General features: G+C 39.4%; 3 protein-coding genes across 3 annotated transcripts; 2 read left to right on the top strand and 1 right to left on the bottom strand.

The window, feature by feature from the left end:
• Nucleotides 1-4,228: 4,228 nt before the first annotated feature.
• On the bottom strand, nt 4,229-8,039 carry LOC145503206 (uncharacterized). The gene has a single exon (XM_081482667.1). It carries the CDS (start codon nt 7,007-7,009, stop codon nt 5,153-5,155), a length of 1,857 nt encoding a protein of 618 aa, XP_081338793.1. The 5' UTR covers nt 7,010-8,039; the 3' UTR covers nt 4,229-5,152.
• A 375-nt stretch (nt 8,040-8,414) lies between these two features.
• LOC145502745 (uncharacterized) lies at nt 8,415-11,739 on the top strand. Its single transcript, XM_081482104.1, has one exon. It carries the CDS (start codon nt 8,662-8,664, stop codon nt 10,390-10,392), a length of 1,731 nt encoding a protein of 576 aa, XP_081338230.1. The 5' UTR covers nt 8,415-8,661; the 3' UTR covers nt 10,393-11,739.
• Nucleotides 11,740-13,972: 2,233 nt separating this feature from the next.
• On the top strand, nt 13,973-18,647 carry LOC145460156 (uncharacterized). Its single transcript, XM_081444890.1, has one exon. It carries the CDS (start codon nt 14,026-14,028, stop codon nt 15,754-15,756), a length of 1,731 nt encoding a protein of 576 aa, XP_081301016.1. The 5' UTR covers nt 13,973-14,025; the 3' UTR covers nt 15,757-18,647.
• Nucleotides 18,648-18,668: the final 21 nt, after the last annotated feature.

Consider the following 18,668-nt stretch of genomic DNA (forward strand, 5'->3'; position numbering starts at 1 on the left):
ATCTGACCCTGCATTTGCCATAATTAGTTCTGGGTCGGTGTATAAACACGTTTTGATTGATCCCCAACGTATATGATATCAGTGAACATCTCCGATATTCGAGAAATAGGAGTCATGGATTCTAGGGAGCAAATAATTTTGGTGCTTGTACACATGCAAGTTCACCTAGTTAACGCCGCTTTGTAATGTAATAGTGTTATCCATAGATTCATTTTCTCATGCTTTTTGTTTTAATGCCAGATTGCCTGTTTGCCGTATAGTTGATTTAGGAGCAATCAAGTTGCTGATATTAACTGCAGTTTGCTATTGCTAAATACCATTTAAATTTTCACTAACTGATCAAGTCAGGAGAAGGAAAGTATTCCATGAATAATTTGTAGAGTTTTCATTTAGCGACTTGCTGTCTTGGTAACACATCGTCGATATATCAGCAACAATTAACAAAGAAGTTATTTCTCAAGCAACAGAAATCAGGATTACTCAGGAAAATATTGTTTAGTGCAGTTTCCAGTATTATATCGATATTATTTAATGATACTATCCGTATCTGATTTGTTTAATCATCATGTTCTTATTGTTCGGAGTATGCTATTGCTCATTTGTCGCATACCGAAGTGCTTTGTTTCTGATATTAACCATTTTGCTGCAATTCAATAACGATTTATATTAAATGCTTTTTCTTAAACAGAGGGAACCTCCATTATAGAGTGTTATTTAAGCTAAAATAGCTATTTTTAGTAACGGTTTTTAATGTGTAGAAGAAAAACAAGTGGACCACGCGAGAGGGATTTACTTAACAGGCACTAGAATCTGAAGAGGTGTTTTGATCTGCACACAATATCATTAAGTAATATTAAATTGTTGTAAAACACTCTATATAACAGCTTAAATAAAATCTTAAAACTGAAAGCTAAGAAAAGAAAATACGCGCCCTGATTGGTTTAAAATCGTGTTTCTATTAAACAATTAGATTATGAGCTGGAGATTTCTGTCGTGTGATAGTTGACTATCGAAATCGAGAGCGAATAATCTAATTGTTTTGGTATAAATCTACTAGTCGTTCAAAACTTTAACTAAATCCTCTTTACACCTCGAAAACGCAAAGTAACAGAATACATAGCTATTGACTTAATGATGGCGTAAACAAAGAGAATTTACATTTTGATGATCAAAGTAAACAAGCTGTTTTTCTTATTTTTGTCGCGGTATTTTCTAAAGGAAATAGAAAACATTTTCTCCGTGTTTCTATGGAGTTTTAGTCTAAATCTACTAGTGTTCTATCACGAATGGCCCTTGCGCTTGGTTAATAAGATATATTTACAAACTAAACATGGCAGGAACATACATATACAAATCAGTACGTTAGAGGCCAGAACTATTAAGGAAGGTGCCTACTAAATACAAAGGTTTTGCGCCTGGTTAGGACCATGCGGAAAAAGTAGATCTTTTCAAGGGATGTTAGAATCCACAACGAAAACTGGGGGTAGCCACGCATTTTTTTCGAGATAATTAGCCTTGAATCTCAACAAAAATGCTGACATCAGCATTTTTCTGAAAAAAGAAGAAAAGAATATTTCCTGAGAGATTTCCTTAGAATTCGCCTTTGCATACAGAAAAGCAAGCACATTTATAAAGACCTTAAAACTTCATGGTAAATGGTAACATAAAAACCATTTATGATAACCAGCAAGAGGGAAAAGTCCAATCTGTGTTGTCATTTTCCAATCCTCCCAAGGCCAACAAAATGCCTTAAGCAAAACGACTGCTCAATCAGTGAGATTACCAGTCGCTATTCTGGAAAGAAGACTCTACTCGAGAGAGCAGCGGAAATCGAGCCTACCAGTGAGAGCGTGGGTGACATTAGCAGGACAATAAAAGACCCTATCACGTAGTTTTTATCCTCGAATATTAAATACGAAACATTTTCCGTACTTCTTCTGAGAAGCACGAGTGGGGCGAAGTTACGTTTTGGAGATAGCAGGAGTGGGGGCGGGGTGTGGTAGTAAAGATTACACCAACGATGGTCACATTTCGTAATTTATTGGTAACAAAGATAAAAACCTGATAACAAATTCTTCTCGCCTTATTTTAGGACTTTTTACTCCTTGTAAATGGTGAGATTAACACAGGGTTGTGTAAATTTACATTTTGAAAGATAAAGACTTGGGAGAATTCTGGGTTTGTATACAGCTGCTTCGAGAAAGTTTGTCGGATGAAAACGTGAAGCCATCGTGACAAGGCCGAAAATGTAGTCTGGTTATTAATTTTATTTTTGCATGCATATCGGTGTAGAGGAAATCCATCTTGTAAGGTAATTAGCGAAGCTTTATATTTATAACACGTTTGTCGCGTTAAGCACGTTTTAACACGTCTTTCTGTACGCTTTGCATTTCTTTGGACAATGCAAGCAAATTCTAAAAACAAAAATAAACATGTAATGTTTCGCAATGATTTGCAAGAAGGAATTTGTCCCGCTTTACGTTTGAAAAGCGAATTTTCTCTTGTTAGTTGTAACTGGTCAGTTGATGAAACAAACGGGCGAATATTTGCAAGGTGGCATATTTTCCTAAATAAGTATGAATTTCCAATTATCGTCGGCCTTTGGCTAGTGATCAATGATTTTATTCACCCAAAGCTGTATAAAAGACAAATTAATTTTGTTCATTTGTCAAAGTGGCCGCCCGTAAGAAACGATGATAAATTGATCTGCTGCAGTTTGACACATTTTCACACTTCCCCAACACCAGCGGAGAAAAGGTCTGCGTGAAATGATACTTACAGTTGAAGCCCATTCCGTCCTCTCATGGTGATTCTAATTATACCTTTTTCCGCTTTATAGGAATTAAGAAAAACCATTCAACATTTTCTGGGGTCGAGAACTAGCAATACAGAGCTTTGCGAGAAGGTTTATATGGTTAACCATTCAATTGAAATAGAAAGGGTAGTTACGTAGTTAATCGTATTGTCGCCGGCAAACGATTAACCATATTTCAAATGTCAAACTCGACGATGTTGCCACCAAATTGCTTCCATCCTGCATATCAAATAATGTGAAGTGAGAAATTTTTGTAGATTCTGCTAATTGGGAAGAACAGGGAAGGTTACTTGCAATACGCTGACTTTCAAATGGTTAACGGTTGTTGGTTATTCGTGCGCGTAAATAACACACATGAAACCCGGAAGTTGTCGCGTCGCGTGTAATGATGATATATCCGATTACTCTACACGGATAAGCATTTCATTGGGTTAAAGTCAATTTATTTACCACTATTCCGTTGAACAACACAAAGATCTTCTACTTGATCCTGGAGAATGTCTTAAATAATAGACACGAGCTCTAACCTTCCCTTAAATGCCATTTTACTTGAAGCAAGTCGCAAATTTCGTTTTGCTACAGGCGGTTACGAATTGTATTCCACGAATATCTGCACCGAGCCTTAATCTGGATTAACGTAGAAAAGTTCTGTCCAAATTCCAGAAAAAAAGTGTACGTCATTGACCCGAAATCGAATTCTAGAATATCGTGACGCCATGACAATCGCTGGCGTTACCTTCATTGGAAAATTCCTCGCATATCTCTTTCAGACATATCTGAAAGAAGAATTTATAGAATGTCACACCACTCGCTCTAACATAGGTCGGGAGAAGAGGGGAGTTGTACAGTCTCGCGGGTACAGCTAACGAGCGCTACTAGAGAAAGAAACAGCATACAATGGCAAGTTTACCTGGGTAGGCACTAAGAAATGTAAAGTCATCTTTCTAAATGACCTTCTACGGTAGGCGATTGGTGAGTCCATGGCATGACCTTCTGTTGCCTATTGAGGGGCAAACGGCCATCTTGCTCCCCCGTAAAATTCAACCATACACAAGATATTGTGTTTGAAAAGGATGTTTCCTGCACTGAAAAAGATGACCATGTCTACGTCTTTAAAGGGGTGGTTAATTCGCGCGAAACAGAAATGATGCAAATTCGGCTGAAACAGTGGGTACCGAGCAAGTGGATATTTTCGCCTTGCCCTCGCCGTTTCGCGGAGTTTATCTGTGGACAGCAATAAAAGCGTTGCTGCTAGCTAAACGCGATTGAAATTATGCATGTCTTTCTTCGTTTCCCCCTCTAATACCGGAACGCGTATGAAGCGAGGTGTGTTCTCGGCTTCAGAAGTGTCACTGGGTTAACCGCCTTTTTCCGCTTTACAGGAATTGCGACGGGGAGTGGCGGGGGGGGGGGGGGGATCACCGACAAACGTCAATTCTTGCCGAAGACCCGAATACATCTTAGGCGATGCTGCTGACAGTACTCATCATCATCATCATCATCATCATCATCGTTTTTTAACAACACGGTAAATACATCAGGCATTAACAATTTAATATAAAAGCTACAACTTATTACGAAAGACTACGTATACAGATTAATCTTCTATAATTTAAAATATTGCTAACTATTAAAGAAAAGTAAACTAAATTAAAGCCTGTTTTACGTGTGCCGTGTCGTGTACTTTCATATCAATAGAATTATCTTGCAAAGAATCCACTCGATTTTGTACTTTTTTACTGTTTTATTTCCACTAAATATCGACTTATCATCAGCACTACAGAAATCATGAAATTGCAGTCTCCATAGCAAGGTATCCTCATTTGTTAAACTATTCAGTTTGAAATTAAACCCAGTGAATTTGTTTATCCTAAGGCAAGATCCTAAAACGCTTCCTGAGATATCGATCAGAAGTAGTTTGAATCGTTCCTTTGTATAAACGGAAGCTAAACTGCTTTCCTGGCATCCATATTTTACTCCCTGGATAAGAGTAAACATACTGACAATGATAACATTTGATTGCTGTGACTACATTTCTGGCGGATCGAAGCAAAATTGCATCTAAGGGACGAACGCCAAACTTTGAAAAACTGAATAACAACCGACTATTCACACGGAAACTGATCAGACAGTACTATCACTTACAGTGTGCGAGGTTTTAGAAGTTAAAAACACATGTTGAAATCTTATCTTACATAGTTTAATGATGTACTGGGTACTCTAAGTCTTCTCAATCGTTTTTCACTGGCAAAACTCTGGTACTTTTTCTAATCCGTATGTCTTTTGATATCGCAAAGTGTATACGAATTCCTAAGATACATGACAGCAAAAAGTGCTCTAAACAACAATTACTTTACTCTCGCCCACAAACCCAGTGAGCACGGCGATGCGTCCTTCCGCGGTCACTGCAATCCTTGGTGCAATGTATTTTCTTTCTTTCTTTCCACTTCTGTCTTTGTCTGCATAAAAACTGTTCACGCATTCACCGTCTTCTGCACACACTGAGATGTTCACGATTCCTTCTGAGCTGTTTGCGATTAGCACATGTTTGCTTAAGGAGTGGAACGCTATGGCTTGAACTCCCTTTAATGGAATCCCTTTGAACCTTCGATGCTCTGTTTGTACCTCGTCCTTCAACTCGTCCACGCTACCATCACTGTTCAATACTAACACGCTTCCATTGTCAGTAATGGCAATGTCTTTTGCTTTCGTGAGGCCTTTGGGTTCTTGGGACTTCTTAAATTGCTCTTTTGCATCTAGATCTTCAGGCTCTTTAGGTTTCTTTGTGTCTTTGGTGCTTTTGGAATGTTCTGGCTTTTTCTGAACTTTGGACTCTTCTGGCTCTTCTGAGGCATCTTTTCGCTCCTTTGATCCTTTTGCGGTATCTCCAGGCTTGCTGGGCTCTGTTTGTTCTTTTGGTTCCTTCAGTTCCAGGCTGCCAACGTACTGCAAGTCCTTGTACACTTCTACCACCAATCGCTCCGAATCAGGTTTCTCATTGAGAACAAGGATTTCATTTTTGTCATTGAGGATTGGGGAGCAGCGCACAAGTCCTTCCCTCAGGCGAAATTTGTTTTGTAGGTTACCGCGTTGATCAAATACATAGATTTCATGGCGATATTTATCTAACTTGATAAGTACGAGCAACTTATCTTCATGGTCGGTTGTTATCCCACAGACATCTTGATCAGCCAAACGACGACGAAGGGGAGAGAAAGAACGCAAAAAGTTGCCTTCTCTGTCAAAAGCTTTAATTTTCTGATCACCTTCGTCCACGATAACGAAAGTTCCTTCTTTGGTGACAGCGATGTCGCAAGCAAACTTCAAATTTTCGTCTTCTTTAAGGTTTTGGCCAAATGACAATGTTAAGCAGTAATGCTTCATATTCAGCTCAGCATGCGCAAGTCTCGCATCGCGCAGTGGATCAACTTTCTCATCTCCGAACTGAATACAGGACCAGATCCAGGGCTGTTCTTCTCCACTGACCGCAATTTGTGTAATTTCGTAAATGACGCGATTTATGTGGCAAACACCCAAGAAACAGTTCTTTTGGTCGTCGCCACTAATTCCACCTCTTTTAGTTGCACGCTTAAAAGTCTCCTTCACCCTTTTCATGCCATTTAAATGTTTAAGCCACGTTTTATACTCCTGCATTGCAATCCAGGGATTTCTATAATTCTCCAGTATCACGGACGAGACGCCAATATTTGCAGCAAGAACCATATCAGACATTGAAAGACTGTCATTCCAAAAAGCACTTCTTGCTTTCTCACGGGCTTGCTGAAATCTCTCTTTGGCTCTCGAAACCTTAATGGCTGCTTCTCCTTGGTCGGGCAGATTTTTTAAACGCTCAATATTTTTAATAAGCAAATCGGCTTCAAGAACACATGTCCAAGGGCAATAGTTTTTCAATTCCGCCGCTTGCCCTTTCATTTCTTTCTCGTCACGACTCTCGTTGCTTAAAACTTCATCTAGATACCTAATACCCTCTTCAAAAAGGTGCAAACTCTCAAGGAGTTTTAGTTGTTTTTGTCTCTCGAGCAATATCTTGACTTCATCAATTTCTGTCAAGATGATCTGGCATAGCGTCTTATTGGCTGTGTCGCCATCTTCAAGCCTCTTCTCGACTAAAAAACGTCGCCCGATCTTTAAAGCAAAGCTGAAAGCGCTCAGCGCCATTGAGAGACCTTCCATTATTAGTTCTTAGTTGTTGAGCTCTAACGATGCCTACACTGTCAAGACATAAGGGAGTTTGTCACCTAGTCAACTAAAGCTGTTTGTTAAAAAGTGAGAGCTTAAATATAAACGCGACTCCGAAGGAATTGATAGCCCGGAATATTAGAATAAAAGATTGACAGAGCTATAGAAAAATGGCGACAGGTGACTTCAGTGACCTAATAGTTAACGACGTCTTGCTTTTCACAAACAGCTTTATAGTTCCGCCAGAAGAACCGCAGAATTTGTATGAATGGAAAGTGTCAAACGTCCTTTATCAACTGGCATAAGGGGTGAAAGGGTTCACAAGGCATTGTTTTATGTTTATGAAGCGTACAGATGGAGTGCGTGCGTGCAAAACAAAAAGGAAGTTTCTTGATTCTTTAGAGATTACTTATGTGTTCGAATGTTTAGGAAATGTAAGATTTAATCGCAGATTACATTACGTTTGTGGCTATGAATGTGAAAAGGACGAAAAGCCAATGTTTGCTTCACACGCTTTAGACATCTACTTCGTTGGGGGTAGACAAAATGTCTGGAAGGCTAGTTACACGTATTTATTTAGCTGCGGCACCCTTAATCCTTTCTAGACGCGTCTATGACTAAAGGGAACTTTAGAATCAATTAAACAGAGATTTCCAAGTTTCATTTGGAAAGTTTTCCGAACTACTCTGTCTAATGTTGCCATTGTTGCTCCGCCAGACAGTTTTATCATATGTTGTATTTGTAATATACGGGGTTATATGAAGGATGGGAAGGATTTCAGTTCCTTTGTGACTACGCTGTCAAAGAGATTCCATCAGACCTTCTCAATCACCGTTCTCTTCTCGCAATAATAGAAACGTTAACACTACCCCCAAGTAATCGTTCAAACAAAACAAACAAATTAATGCCCTCTGATGCCGTTTTGACACTATTTAGTTTCAAACGTTTTGCGTAACAAACGTTATTGTCTTGCACGCCTACTTCATCGTGGTCAATTGATTTCCTCAGCATTTAGATATTTGTGTGCCTAAAGTGCGGGACTTATTCGAGTGTGGTGCCTCCTCATAACGCAGCAATTTTTTCTTTATAAATAGCAAGTTACATCAATCCGACTAATCATTGCTCAGAGAATTTTGATTCAACAAACAAAATTACAAAGTCACTCTGAGGTCTTGTTGAATTAAGTAAAGGTAGTGTAGTTACTTCAATTAGGCTTCAAAGAATTAGAAGAAATAAAAACGCTTCTACGATATGTTCGTCACTCGATAACAGCGAAAGTGCTTAGTTTCATTCCTAGTTCACAAAACTTCCAGCAAGCCGGAGGAGAATGTAGTTCAGCGGATAATCAAAGCTCGTTCTAATGGGCCTAATAACTGCAGTAGAGTGCCCCATTGTCGATGTATTTATGTTGCTGACCTGTGGCTCATGAAAGACCGTAAACATGATTCAATTCATGAATCTGACAAGCCTTCCGTAATAGTCAAACGAGCTTTCAGAAATTATGTAAATATTTGCACCTTCTGTCAACACATTATGTTTCAGAGTTGCCAGCTGAGCAAAAATTGATGTAACACATTTTTCCTCCTAGTACGCCACACCCGAAAATACTGGACTAAAAGGTATCGAAATATTCTTAAACCGAAGTTATGGCTAATGATGAAACGGATCTATTTGATATCACGGTTGGTCTGCTTGTGAAAAAGGACCGAAGGACGGCGAGGAAGATGAAAGAAGAAGACTTCGTTCGTGAAATCGACTACCTTTCATTTCAGTTAGATGCAATTGCGAGATCGCATCTTCTGACAAGCATTACCTTGTTTAAGGAGGGTGTGCTCTCCCTTTTTAAACTATTAGATAAAAGTAACACAGGTAAATATCACACAGAAGAAGGACCATCACCTAGAGAAACAACTGAAGAGACTGAACATATGGAAATTTTTCAGGAATCATCGTCAGATGCTATGAGCACACTTTCTCGAGGTCTAAAGGAATTGAAACTGACCAACTTGAATGAGAGAGGCAACGAAACACTTAAGACGGCAAAAGAAGATTTTCACCAAGCCCGCCTGAAGGCAATAGAGGCCTTCAATAACGATGCTTTAAGCACGTTAGATCGTATTCATGCGATAGCCATTCGTGTTGCGGCGAAAATTCTCGAAAATGTGGATCACCCGGACGAGGCGTTAGCGGTGTGCAGAATGTCTCTTGAAGATTTACACTCCTTAAAAGGAGTGCCCGAAAGTTTTGGCGTGGAACTAACCCAAGGCTTCAGAGCCCACTTTTATAAGGCAGATCGCAGACAAATCATCGCGTCTGTCTGTCGAATAAATCGCGCCATTTACGATGTCATGTCAATGATCGGAATAAGTGGGGAGCTGCTGACGCTTCCCTTGATAGGAGAAGGAAAGGAAGCGGTAAACCCATTGCACGACTCAAGAGTCGCTGAAGTTCTGGGTAAACTAGACATGGAGCAGTTTTCCGTCCAGCCGTTGTCGCTTGGCCAAGAGGATGAAGAAGAAAACAAACCCAAGATACCGCAGGGTATTGCTGTAGACTCACAAGGTCACATTATTGTTGGCGACGACTGGGATCGCAATGTTAAGGTTTTTGATCACACTGGCCAGTTCCAGTACTCTTTTTCATGTCCTCTGAGTGACAATCCCAACGCACTTTCGAGTATTGCAGACGTAGCTACTGATCGTACTGACAACGTGTACGTCTTGATTGAAGCGCAGAAGTCGGCGACGGCACGTTACCAAGTGTATGTGGTCAAGAAACAGGCCACGTTACATTGCTTTCCTTTGAGAGAAGAGGTTGAAGAAGCCTTACGGCTAACATTGAACAAAAAGGATCATATTCTTGTGTTGGCACAGTCGGTAGACAGTTCTGACCAAAATACCAGAAGTGTCGTGGAAGTTTACAACAAACATGGAAAGCGTGAACACAGCTTTGGAGACCAACAGTTAAAATGTGCGCAAGATTTGAGTGTGAGTGGAGATGACCGAATACTGGTACTGGACAGAGATGTCGATGACGTTCTGTCTATTCACGTCTTCTCTCCACATGGAGAACATTCATTCCACTTCAAAGTAAAGGAAGAACCCCATATCCCCAGATCAAGGCCCTCTGTTGCATGTTACCAAGTACTTAATCATGTAGTTGTAGCTTATCCGTGTATGGTCTCTCACGGCAAAGGTCACTGTGTAAAAATTGCTGTATACACCATGCAGGGTGACAAACATGAAATTGTTCGCAGCATCGAACTCGCCACTGGTGAGCTGGTTTCTACTCGAGGAATTGCAGTAACTCTCAAGGGACACATCGCAATCGGTTTACTAGAAAAGAGCGAAGGTAACAGTAGAGTACTTGTTGTATAGGACAGGCAGTCTCGCAAAAACTGTACGAGTGTCTCTTTGACACTTCAGCTTTAAGACATCTGTATGAGGCTGTGAAGCATTGATATTGTAGGTACTGCTGTTGATCAATCATTTAATTTTCCTAATTTGATTTTAAATGGAACAAAGGTAGAGATGTGTGACGGGCGAGAAAAATAAACTAGAAGCAGACAGTAGAGTTACTTGAGAAAAATTCAGTTTCTTGAATTGACTGGAACAAATGATGACATTTCTAAGTAAGAGAATAGGAAATATGGCTGCAACCTGATTTTATCTTCCATACAGTTAATGATTAACGAGAAAAGCGTGGCTTTTAGACATCAGGAAATATGTGTTTTAGATTTTATAAAATTTACTTTACTATAATTTATAACTGATAAAATAAGCACAGCTCCCCAGGCTGTCAGAGAAATGGTGAGAAATACCAAAGGCTTAAGTTTTTTCTTGTCATTGTCACAGTGTTTTGATCAAACAGCCAGGTGCTGTTGTAACTTTCGGTGAAATGGAGTTCTTTATTTTAAAGTTGATAATTTTTAGCCTAGAAAAAAAATTGCTAAAAAAATACATTCTTAACTACCAAACGCTAGGTTTTAGTTATGCAATTAGGCTTATATGTCAAGATGTTTATCAAAACGAAATCTTTCGTAATGTGACATAGAGATTCATTTTCACCGTATGAATGTACGCGGTGTTGATCATTAATCTGAAGTAGTCCAGGTTGCCACGAAATGTCGGGGTTTATTTAAGGTTAGTGAGTTTAGTGTAACATGTTGTAGTTGTTTTGAATTTTAACAAAACACAGATTTTAATTCTTGGGTTTTGTTTTGATTTCATAAATAAAGCGAGTCGTTGTCACGGAACGAGTCACGTTTATTCAGTTGTTTTGTGGCCTAAAATTCTCGGTAACTTTGTCAGTCACGTTTGTAAAGAAAGTTTAGAGTTAGAGTGTAATGAGTTCACCTGCGTGCCAAAAACAAACATATACGTATGCAAACTGCATGTACATGATTATTAATTCCACGAAATGCTTTTACATTTTAGTTGGATCGGGTTTGACGAAAGAGAAACACATACAACTCGAGTCGCTTTTTTTTCCTATGATGTTCCTGGCGTATGGATCCTAATGCCATGCGATTTCACGATTTGGACGCTATCTTGGACTGGCACATCTGGCCTCAAAATCATGCTACCGTTGGCTCGGGTCACGGTACTGAGCATATCGCCTCGCGCTCGAATCCCGAGTCACCGCGGCTTCCAGATTTCTTCCAGGGTAAACTGTTTCGCTCGTGGCACTAGAAAAGAAAACGTCTACCGCAACAGAAAGCAAATCATAGCTATGTAGTTCACTCAAAGGATTTTGTTTACAGATACAAGTTACAGCAATTCAGTTTTTTGCACCTCATTTTGCGAAGCAGATTTAACTGCATGAAACTACTGCATCGATAAAGACGTAAACAAAGTGTCCAGACGAGCTCTAGTAACTTCTTGGTTCCAAAATTTCCCTTTCCACCGTGAAAATGCAAGTACTGACAAATTAACGCTTCTTCTAAGGCGGATAGGTGGCCTCTGATTCTAATAAAGCTACATCCAAAGTAAAACGAAGAAATTAACTTTCAGTTTTGGCCGCCATGATCAAGATACGAAGTTCAATCACGACTTTATTATTTCCATTTTGAAATGACACAATTTAATCGCCCAAATACAGGATTATAGTCAGTACCAATATTTTATAGATCCAGTCACCGGTTTGTAACAACGCTAAGGAAAAAAAAAGTTGCAATTTAGAGCAAAGAACAGTACGATTCTGCACGACACTGCATTTTGATTGGTTACTTTAAACAAACCTTGAAAGCTGATTGGTTGTTTTGTTTTAGTGTTTCTTTCTTATTGCATGCAATTTAGAGCAAAACATGGTGCTATTCGTGAATAAATCGCACAGCTGAGAGTCAATCAGATTGCACAAGACATAAAGGAGTTTGTCACCTACTTAACTAAAGCTGTTTGTTGAAAGGTGAGAGTTTTAAATATAAACGCGACTCCGAAGGAATTGATAGCCCGGAATATTAGAATAAAAGATTGACAGAGTTATAGAAAAATGGCGACAGCTGATTTCAGTGACCTAATAGTTAACGACGTCTTGCTTTTCACAAACAGCTTTATAGTTCCGCCAGTGGGACCGCAGAATTTGTATGAATGGAAAGTGTCAAACGTCCTTTATCAACTGGCATAAGGGGTGAAAGGGTTCATAAGGCATTGTTTTATGTTTATGAAGCGTACAAATGGATTGCGTGCGTGCAAAACAAAAAGAAAGTTTCTTGATTCTTTAGAGATTACTTATGTCTTCGAATGTTTAGAAAATGTAAGATTTTAAAACCGCAAATTACATGACGTTTGTGACTATAAATGTGAAAAGGACGAAAAGGCAATGTTTGCTTCATACGCTTCAGAGATGTACGTCGTTGGGGGTAGACAAAATGTCTGGAAGGCTAGTTACACGTATTTATTTAGCTGCGGCACCCTTAATCCTTTCTAGACACATCTATGACTAAAGGGAACTTAACAATGAGTTAAGCAGAGATCTTGATGTTTCATTTGGAAAGTTTTCCGAACTACTATTCGTCTAATGTTGCCATTGTTGCTCCGCCAGACAGTTTTATCATATGTTGTATTTATAATATACTGGGTTATATGAAGGATGGGAAGGATGTCAGTTCCTTTGTGATGACTATGCTGTCAAAGAGATTCAATTAGACCTTCTCCATTGGTTCTTTTCCCGCAATAATAGAAAACGTTAACACTACCGCCAAGTAATCGTTCAAACAAAACAAACAAATTAATGCCCTCTGATGCCGTTTTGACACTATTTAGTTTAAAACGTTTTGCGTAACAAACGTTGTTATCCTACATGCCTACTTCATCATAGTTAATTGATTTCCTCACCATTTACATATTTGTGTGCCTAAAGTGCAGGACTTGTTCGAGTGTGGTGCCTTCCTCATAACGAAGCAATTTTTTTTTTTTTTATAAATAGCAAGTTACATCTATCCGACTAATCATTGCTCAGAGAATTTTGATTCAACAAACAAAATCACAAAGTCACTCTGAGGTCTTGTTGAATTAAGTAAAGTCCCTCTGAGGTCTTGTTGAATTAAGTAAAGGCAGTTTAATAACTTGAATTAGGGGTCAAAAACTGAGACGGATATACAAACGTTTCTACGATATGTTCGTCACTCGATAACAGCGAAAGTGCTTAGTTTCATTCCTAGTTAACAAAACTTCCAGCAAGCCGGAGGAGAATGTAGTTCAGCGGATAATCAAAGCTCGTTCTAATGGGTCTAATAACTGCAGTAGAATGGCCCATTGTCGATGTATTTATGTTGCTGACCTGTGGCTCATGAAAGACCGTAAACATGATTCAATTCATGAATCTGACAAGCCTTCCGTGATAGTCAAAAGAGCTTGCGGAAATTATGTAAATATTTGCACCTTCTGTCAACACATTATGTTTCAGAGTGTCCAACTGAACGAAAATTGATATAACACATTTTTCCTCCTAGTACGCCACACCCGAAAATACTACACTAAAAGGTATCGAAATATTCTTAAACCGAAGTTATGGCTAATGATGAAACGGATCTATTTGATATCACGGTCGGTCTGCTTGTGAAAAAGGACCGAAGGACGGCGAGGAAGATGAAAGAAGAAGACTTCGTTCGTGAAATCGACTACCTTTCATTTCAGTTAGATGCAATTGCGAGATCGCATCTTCTGACAAGCATTACCTTGTTTAAGGAGGGTGTGCTTTCCCTTTTTAAACTATTAGATCAAAGTAACAGAGGTAAATATCACACAGAAGCAGCGCCATCACCTAGAGAAACAACTAAAGAGACTGAACATATGGAAATTTTTCAGGAATCATCGTCAGATGCTATGAGCACACTTTCTCGAGGTCTAAAGGAATTGAAACTGACCAACTTGAATGAGAGAGGCAACGAAACACTTAAGACGGCAAAAGAAGATTTTCACCAAGCCCGCCTGAAGGCAATAGAGGCCTTCAATAACGATGCTTTAAGCACGTTAGATCGTATTCATGCGATAGCCATTCGTGTTGCGGCGAAAATTCTCGAAAATGTGGATCACCCGGACGAGGCGTTAGCGGTGTGCAGAATGTCTCTTGAAGATTTACACTCCTTGAAAGGAGTGCCCGAAAGTTTTGGCGTGGAACTAACCCAAGGCTTCAGAGCCCACTTTAATAAGGCAGATCGCAGACAAATCATCGCGTCTGTCTGTCGAATAAATCGCGCCATTTACGATGTCATGTCAATGATCGGAATAAGTGGGGAGCTGCTGACGCTTCCCTTGATAGGAGAAGGAAAGGAAGCGGTAAACCCATTGCACGACTCAAGAGTCGCTGAAGTTCTGGGTAAACTAGACATGGAGCAGTTTTCCGTCCAGCCGTTGTCGCTTGGCCAAGAGGATGAAGAAGAAAACAAACCCAAGATACCGCAGGGTATTGCTGTAGACTCACAAGGTCACATTATTGTTGGCGACGACTGGGATCGCAATGTTAAGGTTTTTGATCACACTGGCCAGTTCCAGTACTCTTTTTCATGTCCTCTGAGTGACAATCCCAACGCACTTTCGAGTATTGCAGATGTAGCTACTGATCGTACTGACAACGTGTACGTCTTGATTGAAGCGGAGAAGTCGGCGACGGCACGCTACCAAGTGTATGTGGTCAAGAAACAGGCCACGTTACATTGCTTTCCTTTGAGAGAAGAGGTTGAAGAAGCCTTACGGCTAACATTGAACAAAAAGGATCATATTCTTGTGTTGGCACAGTCGGTAGACAGTTCTGACCAAAATATCAGAAGTGTCGTGGAAGTTTACAACAAAGATGGAAAGTTTGAACACAGCTTTGGAGACCAACAGTTAAAATGTGCGCAAGATTTGAGTGTGAGTGGAGATGACCGAATACTGGTACTGGACAGAGATGTCGATGACGTTCTGTCTATTCACGTCTTCTCTCCACATGGAGAACATTCATTCCACTTCAAAGTAAAGGAAGAACCCCACATCCCCAGATCAAGGCCCTCTGTTGCATGTTACCGAGCACTTAATCATGTAGTTGTAGGTTACCCGTGTATGGTCTCTCACGGCAAAGGTCACTGTGTAAAAATTGCTGTATACACCATGCAGGGTGACAAACATGAAATTGTTCGCAGCATCGAACTCGCCACTGGTGAGCTGGTTTCTACTCGAGGAATTGCAGTAACTCTCAAGGGACACATCGCAATCGGTTTACTAGAAAAGAGCGAAGGTAACAGTAGAGTACTTGTTGTATAGGACAGGCAGTCTCGCAAAAACTGTACGAGTGTCTCTTTGACACTTCAGCTTTAAGACATCTGTATGAGGCTGTGAAGCATTGATATTGTAGGTACTGCTGTTGATCAATCATTTAATTTTCCTAATTTGATTTTAAATGGAACAAAGGTAGAGATCTGTGACGGGCGAGAAACATAAACTAGAAGCAGACAGTAGAGTTACTTGAGAAAAATTCAGTTTCTTGAATTGACTGGAACAAATGGTGTCATTTCTAAGTGAGAGAATAGGAATATATGGCTGCAACCTGATTTTATCTTCCATACAGTTAATGATTAACGAGAAAAGCGTGGCTTTTAGACATCAGGAAATATATGTTTTAGATTTTATTAAATTTAATTTACTATAATTTATAACTGATAAAATAAGCACAGCTCCCCAGGCTGTCAAAGAAATGGTGAGAAATACCAAAGGCTTAAGTTTTTTCTTGTCATTATCACAGTGTTTTGATCAAACAGCCAGGTGCTGTTGTAACTTTCGGTGAAATGGAGTTCTTTATTTTCAAGTTGACAATTTGTAGCCTAGAAAAAAAATTGCTAAGAAAAATTTTATGTGCTAAAAAAATACATTCTTAACTACCAAACGCTAGGTTTTAGTTATGTAATTAGGCTTATATGTCAAGATGTTTATCAAAACGAAATCTTTCGTAATGTGACATAGAGATTCATTTTCACCGTATGAATGTACGCGGTGTTGATCATTAATCTGAAGTAGTCCAGGTTGCCACGAAATGTCGGGGTTTATTTAAGGTTAGTGAGTTTGGTGTAACATGTTGTAGTTGTTTTGAATTTTAACAAAACACAGATTTTAATTCTTGGGTTTTGTTTTGATTTCATAAATAAAGCGAGTCGTTGTCACGGAACGAGTCACGTTTATTCAGTTGTTTTGTGGCCTAAAATTCTCGGTAACTTTGTCAGTCACGTTTGTTTAAAGAAAGTTTAGAGTTAGAACGTAATGGGTTCACCTGCGTGCCAAAAACAAACATATACGTATGCAAACTGCATGTACATGATTATTAATTCCATGAAATGTTTTTACATTTTAGTTGGATTCGGTTTGACGAAAGAAAAACACATACAACTCGAGTCGCTTTCTTTTCCTATGATGTCCCGGTTGTATGGATCCTAATGCCATGCGATTTCACGATTTGGACGCCATCTTGGACTGGCACATCTGGCCTCAAAATCATGCTACCGTTGGCTCGGGTCACGGTAATGAGCGTATCGCCTCGCGCTCGAATCCCGAGTCACCGCGGCTTCCAGATTTCTTCCAGGGTAAACTGTTTCGCTCGTAGCACTAGAAAAGAAAAGTCTACCGCAACAGAAAGCAAATCATAGCTATGCAGTTCACTCAAAGGATTTTGTTTACAGATACAAGTTACAGCAATTCAGTTTTTTGCACCTCATTTTGCGAAGCAGATTCTACTGCATGAAACTACTGCATCGATAAAGACGTAAACAAAGTGTCCAGACGAGCTCTAGTAACTTCTTGGTTCCAAAATTTCCCTTTCCACCGTGAAAATGCAAGTACTGACAAATTAACGCTTCTTTTAAGGCGGATAGGTGGCCTCTGATTCTAATAAAGCTACATCCAAAGTAAAACGAAGAAATTAACTTTCAGTTTTGGCCGCCATGATCAAGATACGAAGTTCAATCACGACTTTATTATTTCCATTTTGAAATGACACAATTTAATCGCCCAAATACAGGATTATAGTCAGTATCAATATTTTATAGATCCAGTCACCGGTTTGTAACAACGCTAAGGAAAAAAAAGGTGCAATTTAGAGCAAAGAACAGTACGATTCTGCACGACACTGCATTTTGATTGGTTACTTTAAACAAACCTTGAAAGCTGATTGGTTGTTTCGTTTTAGTGTTCTTTTCTTATTGCATGGAATTTAGAGCAAAACATGGTGCTATTCGTGAATAAATCGCACAGCTGAGAGTCAATCAGATTGCACAAGACATAAGGGAGTTTGTCACCTAGTCAACTAAAGCTGTTTGTTGAAAAGTGAGAGTTTTAAATATAAACGCGACTCCGAAGGAATTGATAGCCCGGAATATTAGAATAAAAGATTGACAGAGTTATAGAAAAATGGCGACAGCTGATTTCAGTGACCTAATAGTTAACGACGTCTTGCTTTTCACAAACAGCTTTATAGTTCCGCCAGTGGGACCGCAGAATTTGTATGAATGGAAAGTGTCAAACGTCCTTTATCAACTGGCATAAGGGGTGAAAGGGTTCATAAGGCATTGTTTTATGTTTATGAAGCGTACAAATGGATTGCGTGCGTGCAAAACAAAAAGAAAGTTTCTTGATTCTTTAGAGATTACTTATGTCTTCGAATGTTTAGAAAATGTAAGATTTTAAAACCGCAAATTACATGACGTTTGTGACTATAAATGTGAAAAGGACGAAAAGGCAATGTTTGCTTCACACGCTTCAGACATGTATGTCGTTGGGGGTAGACAAAATGTCTGGAAGGCTAGTTACACGTATTTATTTAGCTGCGGCACCCTTGATCCTTTCTAGACGCGTCTATGACTAAAGGGAACTTAAGAATGAATTAAGCAGAGATTTTGATGTTTCATTTGGAAAGTTTTCCGAACTACTATGTGTCTGATGTTGCCATTGTTGCTCCGCCAGACAGTTTTATCATATGTTGTATTTATAATATACGGGGTTATATGAAGGATGGGAAGGATGTCAGTTCCTTTGTGATGACTATGCTGTCAAAGAGATTCAATTAGACCTTCTCCATTGGTTCTTTTCCCGCAATAATAGAAAACGTTAACACTACCGCCAAGTAATCGTTCAAACAAAACAAACAAATTAATGCCCTCTGATGCCGTTTTGACACTATTTAGTTTCAA

This window comes from Orbicella franksi, chromosome 11 (genome assembly GCF_964199315.1).
Source record: "Orbicella franksi chromosome 11, jaOrbFran1.1, whole genome shotgun sequence".
Classification (NCBI taxonomy): Eukaryota; Metazoa; Cnidaria; class Anthozoa; order Scleractinia; family Merulinidae; genus Orbicella; species Orbicella franksi.